This window comes from Mesoplodon mirus, assembly GCF_964341445.2.
Source record: "Mesoplodon mirus genome assembly, chromosome: 11".
Lineage (NCBI taxonomy): Eukaryota > Metazoa > Chordata > Mammalia > Artiodactyla > Ziphiidae > Mesoplodon > Mesoplodon mirus.
Window position 1 is genome coordinate 78178201 of NC_138987.1, and position 12992 is coordinate 78191192.

At 41.4% G+C, this 12992-nt stretch overlaps 1 protein-coding gene across 3 annotated transcripts in view; it reads left to right on the plus strand.

Annotated features, from left to right (window-relative positions):
- The window catches only part of TMTC1 (transmembrane O-mannosyltransferase targeting cadherins 1), a 290711-nt gene that overhangs the window by 36054 nt on the left and 241665 nt on the right, over positions 1-12992 (plus strand). For 2 of the 3 annotated variants that reach the window (XM_082634781.1, XM_082634782.1), the window contains exons 4-5: positions 1386-1562; positions 5525-5731. In XM_082634781.1, the coding sequence (XP_082490907.1) occupies positions 1386-1562; positions 5525-5731 (384 nt within the window). The remainder of the gene's footprint in view (positions 1-1385; positions 1563-5524; positions 5732-12992) is intronic. The other variant, XM_082634783.1, reaches the window with a different exon arrangement.

Genomic DNA, 12992 nt, shown 5'->3' on the forward strand with positions numbered 1-12992 from the left:
GCTTTAAGACCAGAGTCTCTTCTTAATATAGTACCAGGCTTCTAGTCCTGGCTTTGTAATCTCCCACTGCATTGCTAGGTATATAAAAGAGTGTTGTGAAAATACTAAAAATATAAACCCAAATTCAACAGTTGTTTCCTATTTGCTCTGGTGTTAGAACAAGATTAATAATCGCTTTTGAGTTTGAACTTGATCTCTCAGGCTTCTCCTCTGTGTTGATAAATTTGGGAACATGAGTGGGCCCGCAGCATATCCATATCTGTGTGATAATAAGCCACATTGTTACAGCTTTCTGTTGTGCAGGCCATTCGCACTTTGAGTAATTTTAAGCTATAAACCAGCTTCGGAGAAAAAGCCTGTCTCCTACAAATTTGGCATATAATTTAGGTGATTGTTCTAAGACATAACAATAAGGGTAAGACGTCACCACTTCAGATATACTGGCCTTCAAAAGAGTAGGAGCAAATTGGTGTGCCACCTACGGAAGGAACAGTGGAATTTCTTGGTGTGGTGCTGACTCTGTTTTGTAAGGTGAAAAAAGACTTTACAGCAACTGGAGAGTTTTAGAAAATCTCTGCTGGAAATTATGCTGAGAAAAAAAAAAGCTTTACCTAATACATTCTCATGAAAAATAAATTTAAAACTACAGTTTAGAAACTAATACAACATTGTAAATCAGCTGTACCTCAATTAAAAAAAAAAAACAGATTAGCCAGAAGAAAAGAAAAAGACTAAAACATGTGTATTTTCATCACAGAAATGATGATTGTGTTTTGGTATATATCCACTGATTTCTTTGTACAGAAGCATATAAAATACCTTCACAAAAATGATAATAATGATAAACACTTAACATGTAATAAGTCATTTACTGAATCTTCCCTACAACACCATGATCCCATTTCACACATGAGGGAAGTGAGGCACAGGGAAGCAACTGACCTGCCCCATGTTACCCTGTTAGTTAAGAGCAGAGCTGTGATTTGAACCCAGGGAACCTGGCTCCAGAATTCATGCATGTGGCTTAGTAACCTGTAGTATTCACTGAAAACATATTCACCTAAACATCTTTCCATGTCACTAAATACATCTCTATGGTAGCATTTTAAATGGCTTTTTAGTGTTCCTTTGTTATATGCCATAATTTACCAGAATTTATATATGCCTTAATTTAAGTACCAAATTCAGCATTGTTGGACATTTACTTTTTTCCATCTTTGCGAATTTTAAATAATACTGTTATGAACATTCTTGAAGAAATCTTTGCTCACCTACTTACTTAGAATACAACGAAATTGGTGCTAGATCTTATCTTTAAAAGGTGGTTATTTCTTAGCGACCCACATTTCTTCTTAGAGTAAAAGCAACTCAACCTTGTTTTTCAGGAGTGTGGACCAGTGTTGTGTTGGGGAATGTTTCCCTCCCACGGCTTCTCCCTTCTTCCTGCTACTCAGTCTGTTTCTGGGGACCTGCGCGATGCTGGTGAAAGAGACAGGCATCACGGTGTTCGGCGTGTGCTTGGTTTATGATCTCTTTTCTTTATCCCACAATCATGATAAATCGTAAGTCGTTTTAAAGTTTTGTTGTCAAGCAGTCCATGATGTGCAGAGAAGAGTTGCTTAAATCAATAGTTTTCAAACTCTCATTAAAAAAATAGAGATATAACATTTTGTTAAATGTAACCTCATCTTAGACTATCATATAGTAAGGCTTATTTCCTTAGGATAAATGCATTATATATGTTTAAACTCTTCACACTTTTATGAAAATCCATGAGGACTATAAAGTTTTTGTGAGCCCCAAATTTGGAATTGAAAAGTATCAATGCTAATTGCAAGTTTATATCGCCAGATTGTTTTGGTTGCATACTACTGAGAAATCTTGATTCACACAGTGGAGTAGTTACAAATGGTAACAGTCTGTTAACAGCTTGACTTGAATTTCTGCCTTCAAATGTTAAATTCGAGTCGTTTACTTGCTCTAGGGATGATGCTTTTACCTAAGAGTTTTTGGAAGGGGCCTTTTGGAATTCCACAGCGGGGCAGTCTAAACCATACAGGAATAATTACAGGTCATATTCAAGTTAAAGAACAAGTTTATTTAGTAGCCTATTTTCATTAAAAAATATTAAGGTACATTCATATTATCCTGTGGATTATAGATGATAAGAGTGACTAAGGCATATTAAAAGTCCAAGTACATACTATAATTTTCTTCCTCTATCAAATCCATAATTACTAACAATTTGACATGCAGACACTATTTTTCACTAATTATAAGGCCCTTACATTTGAACTTTTAATAAATGTAACTGATTTATTCTCCGGCCTTGTCCGATGAAGAATTTTATCTTAAAAAAAAAGTCCTGTCTTTTTAGCCCATTCCCTACCTCTTTATGCTTCTTGACTTAAAGATAAGAGCAGTGCTAGTGAGTGGTGACAAGCTGAGGTGAGTCATTAAATTCTGATCACCTTCCTGCCTGGGCGTCGTACTTGGGGATAATTTAAGTAGATTTTAGTGCTCTGTTGGCTCTCTGTAAATCTCAGAGGCGTGTAAAAGGAAGGAGCCCAGTTATTATTTTGATCCAAGCTCAAGCCAAGAAAGCTGTGAGCCAAAGCACCTCCCCTAGGCTTATATGAGAATGCCTTTCCTCCGTATCCTCTCCACCCACAGCAGTAATTGCATTGCTGACCTTACTATTTAGAGAGCAGCCTATCCACCCCTCTGGCTTTCCACTTTCTTCTGGCATCCTCTTTGTATCTGCCTCCCATCGTCTTTCTGCTTCGCTCTACTGACAGCAGAAGATGTGGCAAGTGCCTGCAGAGCCTTGCCTTTGGTTCAGTCCAGAGATATTTTAAACTCATATCAACTGAAATAAAACACACAACTTGTGGGTTGAGAATTATGTTTTATTTGGGGACATTGCTAAGGACTGTAGCCTGGGAAGGCAGCCTCTCGATAGCTCTGAGGTAAGGGAGGAGCCGGGATGTATGAGTTTTTGCTGAAGAAAAATAAAAAAACAACTATATAGTCGAAACTCAAAAGATTAGTGCTAATCACAAAAAAATCAGGCATCTCAAGTTAATGATTTCAGTGCTTTTCTATATATGGGAAGATGCAAGAGTCTGGGCTCATTAAAATTGTTCCTTTGATATGCATCTCAGCTCTCTAGGTATGCTATTTTTCTCCATCCTGAATTCCCCTCAGGGCGCACCTTCCAGGCCGGCTGCAGTGGCTGATAATGTGATGGCAGGCAGCATTCTTGTTTACGCTCATCTTTGAAGTCATATCTCCTCTGGTCTTAGGTCTCTCCAGCCCGCTCCTTTTTTCTTCATCTGGTCACTGTTGAGCTAGGCTTTTTTCAAAGAGAATAATTGTCTTTTTTATTCCTTTAGTAATTGTTCTTGACCTTCCTTATACCAAACTGCCAGAAGTTCTATTCTATGAAAAAAACAATACTGCTGATATGTAGCTTGGATGTTGCATAGCTCATAGTCGGTGGGGTTTCTTTGTTTTAGTAACTTGTAGCTCTCACAACCACCAGCATCTCTGCATAGGTGGAGGCATTCATTCTTTCCGCCCACTAAACACATTCTCATTCTGTGCCTGGCCAAGAATAAGACAGTTAAGATTCCTTCCCTCAGAGAGCAATACTGGGGAAGACAGACGTTACATAAGTAGTTACGCGAGTAACTGAGTACAGTTGTGAAAGTGGTGAGAAGGAACTGAAAGCCGGTAACAGGGAGATCTGGTCGATAACAGTATCTCTTGAGTGCAGGCTGTGTGCCAAGCACTGGGCCACGCCATTTACAGGTATGAAGTCACTGATCGCTCACAACAACTTTTACCCTCGTTTTACAGAGGAGAGAATTCAGGCAGGCATAGAAAGTAACCTCTCCAGAGTCACCCATCCCCTACTGGGACTTCTGTCTGTGTGACTCCAGAGCCACAGGGCTACCCCTGAGCCTCCATGGAGCACACAGGACAGGGATTTGGAGACCCCACAGGGCATCTGCAGCTCAGAGCCTGGGCTCACATTCGTACCAGGAGACCAGCTCAGAGGATCTGTGTGTACTGGGGGCTCCTGACCCCTTTGAGAATCTCACAGAATCGTGTCCCCTTTTCCCAGAATAACGTACACACAAATCTTATCTGCTCATTTAGAATAAACATCTCGGTACTAGGTTGTTCTTGAGGTCTTTTCATTGTATGATTCAGGAAACAGGAAAGAAACAACAGAAACAAGTGTTAGAAGCCCTCTCCTACATGAAGAGCAATTTATTCCTAAATTTTAAGATTGGGCCACACGAACAGAGTTAGGTTTCTTTTATGAGACATCACCTTTAGGAAGAAACATTTTCAGTGAAAGAGCAGCTCCTGAAAGTTAAATTTTTTTCTTTTTAAAAAATTTGCATATAATTGCCACCTCGCAGAGGATAACGTTCCCTGACCCCAGTCCCTACCCTCTCCCTAGAAATAACCATGATCTTGAATTTGGCCTTTTTCATTTCTAGGGCTGTTTTCTTGTTATTACTTCATAAGTATATACCACTGAATATCAAATAGCATTGTTTACATACTTGCAGACTTTATATAAATGGTGTCACTTGCTTTTCTTTTCATTTAACATTGGATTTTGAGATCCATCAATGTGGATACATGTGGCTATAGTTCATTCATTTTAACTGTTGTGTAGTATTTAATTATCACAATTTATCCATCCTTCTGGATTTTGAATTTAGGTTATTTTTACATGTTTGGCTATTATATAGCATGCTGCAGGAAACCTTTGTGTGCACGTACCTTCTGGGGCATAACCACAGAAGTGTTGCTGGGGCCACAGATGGATACACGTTCACGGTGTTGATCTCATTGTGAACTGTGATTTCACTTGTTCACTGTGAGCAAGAGACATTGCTTTTGAAATGACTGGAGTGTAGCAGTGGATGAGAATCCCCTTTGTTCGACATTCTCCCCATCACTTGGTCGTATCAGACTTTAAAATTTTTGCCCAGCTGGTGGTTATGAATTATATCATCTCAGAAGATTCATGAAGGAAAATGTGAGAACACATTGGGGTGGATCAGCTGTGAACAACATTTCACAAGATCATAATAATGTAAATCCAGAATATCACTTCAACTGAGTTAGGAGAATTCAAATTATATTTATCATGAGAGAAATATATGTGGAAGATGAGAAGAGAAGAGGGTGGTTGTGAATGTGCGTGTGTGTGTGTGTGTGTGTGTGTGTGTGTGTATTGGTGACCACGTAAAAGGTACTGAGTCCTCATCTTCTATGGTAGCAAGTCAATAAGACAAGTTCTAAAATTAGAAATAATATTATAATTTAATCTTATTTTTAAAATATTGGGATGAATACCAGAAACAGAAGAGCTAAAAGACTTGTGGACGGTTGCTTCCATGGAACAGGGCTTGGCTATGGGACAAGGGATTGCTGTTCCTTGTTGCAGGTCTTGTCATTCTGTCTAACTTTGTTTCCCCTCCATTCCGTGCACAATTAGGAGCAACGGGGTCGTCCATCAGCGCAGCCCACAGCGGCCCGGGAGCTCCCTGCCCACCGCACCGCCAGCGCACCCTCTCCGGGAGAACGGGAAGCAGCAGCGGTTCCCTCACAAAGGAGCTTGGGGTGGCTGCCACACTCCATTGCCACCTGAACCCAAGAGCAGTGGATTCCCTGTGTCTCCTCGAGCTGTGTGGTCCTTGATGAGGTACTGGGCTGTGCTCCTTGACCTTGCGTGTTTTCACCATCCGGCGTCACCTGTTGCAGGGGGATCGCTGGAGAAGTGAAGCACCGGAGTGGGCTCTTTGTGACACCCGCCCACACTCGTTTCCCTCCTTCTTTCTTTTTCCTTCCCCGTCTCCCTTCCTCCTGCCTCCTTCCTTCTCTTCTTCTTTCCCTTCCTTCTTTATATTAGATCAGATGAGAAGGGAGTAGCTGGAAGAAGCAAGTAGAAGCCCTGCTGTCTGCTGTTACTTGGAAGGAGGGGGTGAGGCTCTGAAGCCTCCATTAAGAAGTGCAGACATATTGCTGCTTCCCTGATGGAAGAGCCCTAGGCATCAGAGTGCAGGCCCCTCGGTTTTCTGGGGGAGGAGAGCTCTACCTTCTGCTGCTCTGACTCTCCCTGCTCTGGGTGTGTGATAGGAATTTATTACAGCACAAGCATGGGAGGAAGCCCAGGGGACACTGCCTCTCAGAAATGTTTTGAAGGGTACAGGAAAATCTTTTTTTTTTTTTTAAACATCTTTATTGGAGGATAATTGCTTTAAAACGTATGTTAGTTTCTGCTTTATAACAAAGTGAATCAGCTATACGTATACATATGTCCCCATATCTCCTCCCTCTTGCATCTCCCTCCCATCCTCCCTATCCCACCCCTCTAGGTGGTCACAAAGCACCGAGCTGATCTGCCAGGGTACAGGAAAAACTTTAAAGCACAGGATTTTCCCTGTTTTTTTGAATCTTTTGACCTAGCCATGAAAATTAACATAGATTGATCAGAACTCATTAAATTAGCTTGCCGCTAAAATAGCTGAAGCCATGGGCAAGTCAGAATTTAATAAAGATGGAAATTTGACTCATACTATTAGCAGTTAAACAGCAGATTGCTATTCTTATTCTTCTGTGCAGTCCCAGAAAACTCCCTCTTTTCTGGGTCTTTGTTTCCGATTATTCCTATGGAAACCTGTGTTTTGGATCATGCTCCATTTATTCATTCATCAACAAAGATCTATTGAGTGTCTACCACGTGCCTGGCATGTTCCAGGCACCAGGGATGTCCTGGTGAATAAGGAAGACAGGGTCCTTGTGCCTGTGTAGCTTCCCTTCCAGTAGAGGAGGACACACACTAAATAACCAACAAAGAATGAACAGTGTGGTGGAGAGTGGTGGGTGGGCCTGGCTGGAGCAACTTCATGTTGGTTGGTCAGGGAAGGCCCACAGAATCCTCATGGATGAGTGGAGGAGCTGGCCCTGCTCAGATCTGGGCCCAGGGTTCCAGACTTGGGGAAACGAGCAACTGGGGCTTGGAAGGGGCGAGCTCAGGGGGTGGGCAGGCCCAGATGGGGAAGGGTGTGTTGGCCATGGAAGTGAGCTTGGATTTTATTCTGAGTGGAAAGGGGAGACTTTGGAGGGTTCTATTTGTTATTGTTGTCGTTGTTTGTTTAATGTGGAGGGAAATGGTTATATTAAGAATGTTCAGGGCTTCCCTGGTGGCGCAGTGGTTGAGAGTCCTCCTGCCGATGCAGGGGACGCGGGTTCGTGCCCCGGTCTGGGAAGATCCCACATGCCGCGGAGCGGCTGGGCCCGTGAGCCATGGCCGCTGAGCCTGCGCGTCCGGAGCCTGTGCTCTGCAATGGGAGAGGCCACAACAGTGAGAGGCCCGCGTACGGAAAAAAAAAAAAAGAAGAATGTTCACTCAGGCTTCTTGTAGTGGATGATTAAAGGTAAGAGTAAAGCAGGGAGACTTTCATAGAGACTGAGGGGAAAAGAAAGGGTCTTGGCCGAGGCTGACAGAGACTGAGGTGGAGGGATATGGTGGATTTGGGATAAGTTTTGGATATACATGTAACAGGACTTGCTGATGTTTGGGGTGAAGGGGTGAGGGAAAGGCGGGAAACAAAGATGTTTGCGTTTCTGGCTTCAATAGTTGGGTGCGTGGTGGTCTCAGTTACTGAGATGGAAAGGCTAGAGGAAAAATCAGTTTGGGAAAGGATAAAATCACAGTGATGCTTGAAATTCCTGAGCAAGAAAGCAGAGAGATAAAGAGTCAAAACCTTGAGGACACCTTGACTTTTTCTGTAACACGGCATGAAGGAAAAGAAGACAGAATATTTGGGGAAATTGTAAATTTTTTTAAGAAAGGCAGAGGAGGAGAAAAAACAAGAATTAATCGCACATTGTAGACTTTCAAGGAAGGACAGAAGTCAGGCTGCAGTGTGACTGAGTTCCATCAGGGCAGGGACCATGTCGGCTTCTGATCACATTTGTATCCCCAGGTCTTTTCATAGTGTCTGGCTCAGAGTAGTTGCTCGAATATTTGTGAAATGAATAAATGAATGAGTAGGTGGTAAGAAAGTATTGGAATTAAGCATAAATAGAATATTTTCAGTAAATTTGGTAATGAAGGAATGGGACAAAGGATGTTAGCTCCAGGGCTGTTAGGGTTTTGTTTTCATTTTTATTTTAAATTGAATGGGTGTGTGTATGTAGGTAGATAACTTGTAGAGAGTAGAGATGGAAGGTGCAGGAGCAGAAGGGAATAAGATGAAGTGTGAATACCAGTGGTGCACTGGTAAATGCTCAATAACTGGCTCTCCAGAGAAAGTAAATCCTGACTGGTGTTGGCCAGTTTCCATGCAAATACTCTTACCATGGCTGATTTGGTTTTTTTTTGTTTTGTTTTGTTTTGCGGTACGCGGGCCTCTCACCGTTGTGGCCTCTCCCGTTGCGGAGCACAGGCTCCGGACGCGCAGGCTCAGCGGCCATGGCTCACGGGCCCAGCCGCTCCGCGGCATGTGGGATCTTCCCGGACCGGGACACGAGCCCGTGTCCCCTGCATCAGTAGGCGGACTCTCAACCACTGCACCACCAGGGAAGCCACCATGGCTGATTTGAAGCTACAAATGTGACATTGCTGAACGTGGAGTTGGGAGAGGTGTGCCATAGCTCACCATCATGAAGCGTTTCCACTGCTCAATGGACAATAGACGTAGTAACCTCAAGAGCATAGATAACAGTAAAATGAAGGAAGCTAATTAGGAAGTGATGAGCCTTGAGTACTTATTACCTTTGTTTTTAGCACGATTTAAGTTTATATAATTTATTTTAAGATATATATTATATATTAATATAAATATATACAATATATTTACATACATATGATTTATTATAGTTATATAATTTAATTTTCAACAATGGCTGTATTTAATAACTGGCCTGCAAAATTTCTGAAAATTTAATAGTCATCTCTAGCAAGCCAGTGTGAGTCAGCTCCAGCACTCCAGTGAAGAAGGTCTTTCAGGAGGGGAAGAAAACTTTCTATCTGTGATCCATCTGCTATGTACCAGGAGGTGGGCTGGCATTTCCCATGCAACCATCACAACTTTCATTTAGGGTAAATCTTAGAGTTTGCATTATCAGGTGGAAAAGGAAGAAGTTAAATGGTCATTTAAAACATTTGCCTAGTTAGTAAGTGGTAAGATCAGGATTGGAACTCAGGCTGTTTGACCCCTAATCCTTTGCTTTTGCCTGTTTGTTATGCTCTGAAGTCCAGCTTCCCGGGTGAGGACTTGGCTTTGGGAAGGAGGCAGGACACTTGTTTCATGCTCTGTGGAGCTGGCCTCCCTGTTGAACTCTCGGGGGTAGAAGATTCTTGCAGCTATCCTCGGGTCAACAAATGAGGCACCTTCTGACTTGCTGCGATATAGGGTGTTGGTGCTAATACATTGAATTAAATGACATGCTTTTTTTTTTTTTTAAACTCTGAGCACCAGCCTGTTTTAGAAAGAATTATGCCTGGAGAGCAGTACATAGGACAACTGGAACTGGGTCGGGGTCTTAGTAAGTTAACATGTTTGTGGGCAAGAAAGACCATTATCCTTCCTTGGAGAGGAAAGTTGTCATGTATTTTCCTTCTTTGGAAAGGAAAGGTGTCATATATTTGACTATAAATTTGATTAGTATAAAAATTATTTTTAAAAACTGTGTGTGTCCTTTTGTCAGAAGGTGATCAGGTAAAGAAAAGTTCAAAGAGGCAATGTTATCTTAGTTCTGAAGGTCTCTGCAGACAGTGTTTAAATCATGGCTCCTTCACTTACTTGATCCTAGACAAGTTATTTTATCTCTGTGAGCCTCAGTTTTCTCATCTCCAAAAGGCGGAACTAATCATGACACCTTACTCTCAGATTGCTTGTCAGGACTCAGAGCTATAGCCTGCATAATAAACATGTAAATAGGTGCCTGGTACACAGTGGCTATTCAGTGTGGCAGCCCACAGCATCATTAGTAGTAGCTTAGTATTATGAATATTATTATTCCTGTGTGAGTTTCTAAACACCAGGATGTATCCTGAAACTGGTGAACCTGCAGTATGCAGGCAAGGGATGAGTTTGTGTGAGATTTTTTTTTTTTCCTTGAACTTCGAAACTATTTGCTAGTATGTATTTACACTGCATGCATGGCATTAGGCTGTCAAAAAACGACTAAATACTATCAGGTAAAACATTTTCTGTAGTTACCAAACACAGGAGAATTCCAAAATCCTACTGCAAGTCATTTATTTAGTTTCCTGTTTTTCTGTGTGACTTAGTGATTGGCTTGTGGGTAGCAAGTGCGATGAAGAACTTAGGACTTAGGGTGTACACTCTGGAATCAGATGAAATTTCAGTTGATACCACCTTTTACTCAGTTGTTCCATGTGCAATGAGAAATGTTTTGTATGTAAACCTTCCTTCTCCCTACCCTCTTCATTATATCCAGTTCATTCACGCATGGACACATTTTCCCTTTCACCTTAGAAAACTCAGTGAATTCTACCTGAACTCTTATCCTTGTAACTCATACCTATATCTGTAACTATATGTAGTCATTTTTCATATATAGACTTGATTGATTTCACATTTAAATGACAGTGATTATGACTGGTGTTGAAGACAGTTCTTGGCTCAATAAATTCTTGCTCTTTTCCTCTTCTCTTGCTCTGCAGCATCTGTCATGAGTCATTCATTTGTCAGTATTTACTGAATGCCTCCTATGTGCCAAGTAATGTTTTGGGTGCTGGGAATATATGGCAGTGAAGTAAACAGAGCTCTGCCCTCATGGAACTTAGCTGGATGATGATCATGATATTTTTACTTAAAATGGGCTCGTTTCCTACCTTTGTGGGTAAGACAGCAGTTATATTTTTCACGTCAGTGTGTCTTAAAAGTTTTTCTTGTATACCTTGCACGGAGGCATGCAAATCAAGAAACTAAGACAGGTTTAGGATTAGAGAACAGGTTGGCACTAAAGTGAAACTGTTAGATAATTAAATTCAGAGGACTTAAGGAAGCATGTAAATATTTTGACCTTCACTGGTGGAATGAGTCACTGATCTTTCAAGTATCATTTTAATGCTTTACTTCTGTAGACCTTGCATTGTATTCTTTTTCCCTAAAGTAAGAAATGCTTTGTAGATTCCTCTGAGTAGGGCAAATGTGTTTCAGATCATTATGAACAGCCTCATGTAAGCTTTGAAAGAAGCTTAGTAAGTTAGTGAAATGAGATTTTCAGGTGACAGGAAAAAATCTGTGTTGAAAGCCTGAATTACTGATGAATATAATTGGGTTATCCCCCCACCATTTTACACACCTTTCTGGTTGACTGATCTCAGATGGGCTGTTTTCAATCTCACTCAGTTACTGCTTTAAAAAAATGAAATGACCAAATGAAAGAGGGGTGGAGTAAACTAAGAGATCTGCACAGAAAATATCTCCAACAGTTAAAAGTCAAGTTTGTGGGTTCATATTAATAAATCCCCTCCCCTACTTTAAAATCTCTTAATGTAAGTGTAAAGCTCAGTGATGAATCCACCTTAAGAACACAAACCACCCTCTGGAAGTAGGTATGGACTACGATCTTACTTTAAAGAGACTTTGCAAATTCTTTCATTGCTGCGGATCATTTTTCCTCATTTCCATTGCTTTGTTTAAAGATGAGCTGGGCCACATTTTGCTATGGAATTCTCTCTTGTCTTCAGTGGTGTAAATACTTCAGTCTTCAGATGTAGTTCTTAGGTGGCTGCAGCCAGATCACTATGACTTATTTTGGCACATGATGGTGGTGGACCCAAGAAAGCAGTAACTCTCAGGCTGCATTTTATAAAGACAACTGACCAAACCTACTAGCATAATTACTGTTAAAGTTATTTCTTATTAAACAACTTTAAAACTGTTTACACCCATGATTCTATCATTTGGACCCAATATCCAAAGGGTATCCTCTCTTGTTACCTTTGGCCCATACATGCCTGAGCTTTTTCGTAGCTTGTCAATTTCTTTTTAATATACTGAACTGACCATAGCTTTTACTAAAACCCTGTAGTGCCTCCTGGTGTGACTGAGCTGCAGACTTGCTTGGTGGCTGGGAAGGCACTGGAGAAGGGAGGTGGGTGATAGCTGCAGGCATTTGTCCTCCTATGGAGGACATATTTTCCTGGGAAGGGTGAACAAATGCTGCTGTTTTGCTATAGGAAGGATGAAAATAGTGAGAAATTTATTTTTAAAAACTTAAATAAAAAAGTAATTTTCCAAAAGAACTGTCAGTTAGTGTTATCAGGCTTCTTAATTTTGAACTGTGTTTATTGGGATAGCATCATTAATCTGCCTTTAACGTTCTTTGGTGGGTTGATTTACCCAAGATGGGCTCTCAAGTGTTTTTTGTCTGTTTGTTTGTTTTTGCGGTACACGGGCCTCTCACTGTTGTGGCCTCTCCCGTTGCGGAGCACAGGCTCCGGACGCGCAGGCTCAGTGGCCATGGCTCACGGGCCCAGCCACTCCGCGGCATGTGGGATCTTCCCGGACAGGGGCACGAACCCGCGTCCCCTGCATGGGCAGGCGGACTCTCAACCACTGCGCCACCAGTTCTTTTAAAGTAGCTTTTCTTAAACATGGAACTTACCAGAGAGGTATTCTCTTCTGTGGATAGAGAATTAAAAGAGAGTTTTTTCTGTCACTATTTCCTAACCATTAGTTGAGAGTGATGTTATTCCGTCTGAACCAGACGCAGAGTATATGGTAAAGCAGGTATTGCTTTGATGAGTTTGCCTGAAAGCTTACTGAAATCTGCTTTGCTTCTTGAACTGAACTCAGCACTAAAATGGATCATTTCAGTAAAGTGTTTCTTGGCTTCATTCAGAACTTAGCACTAAAAGCCTCTTCCAAATAAATCACATGCTAAGGAGCAAAATTCCTTTTAATTTTTGGATAGCAGTT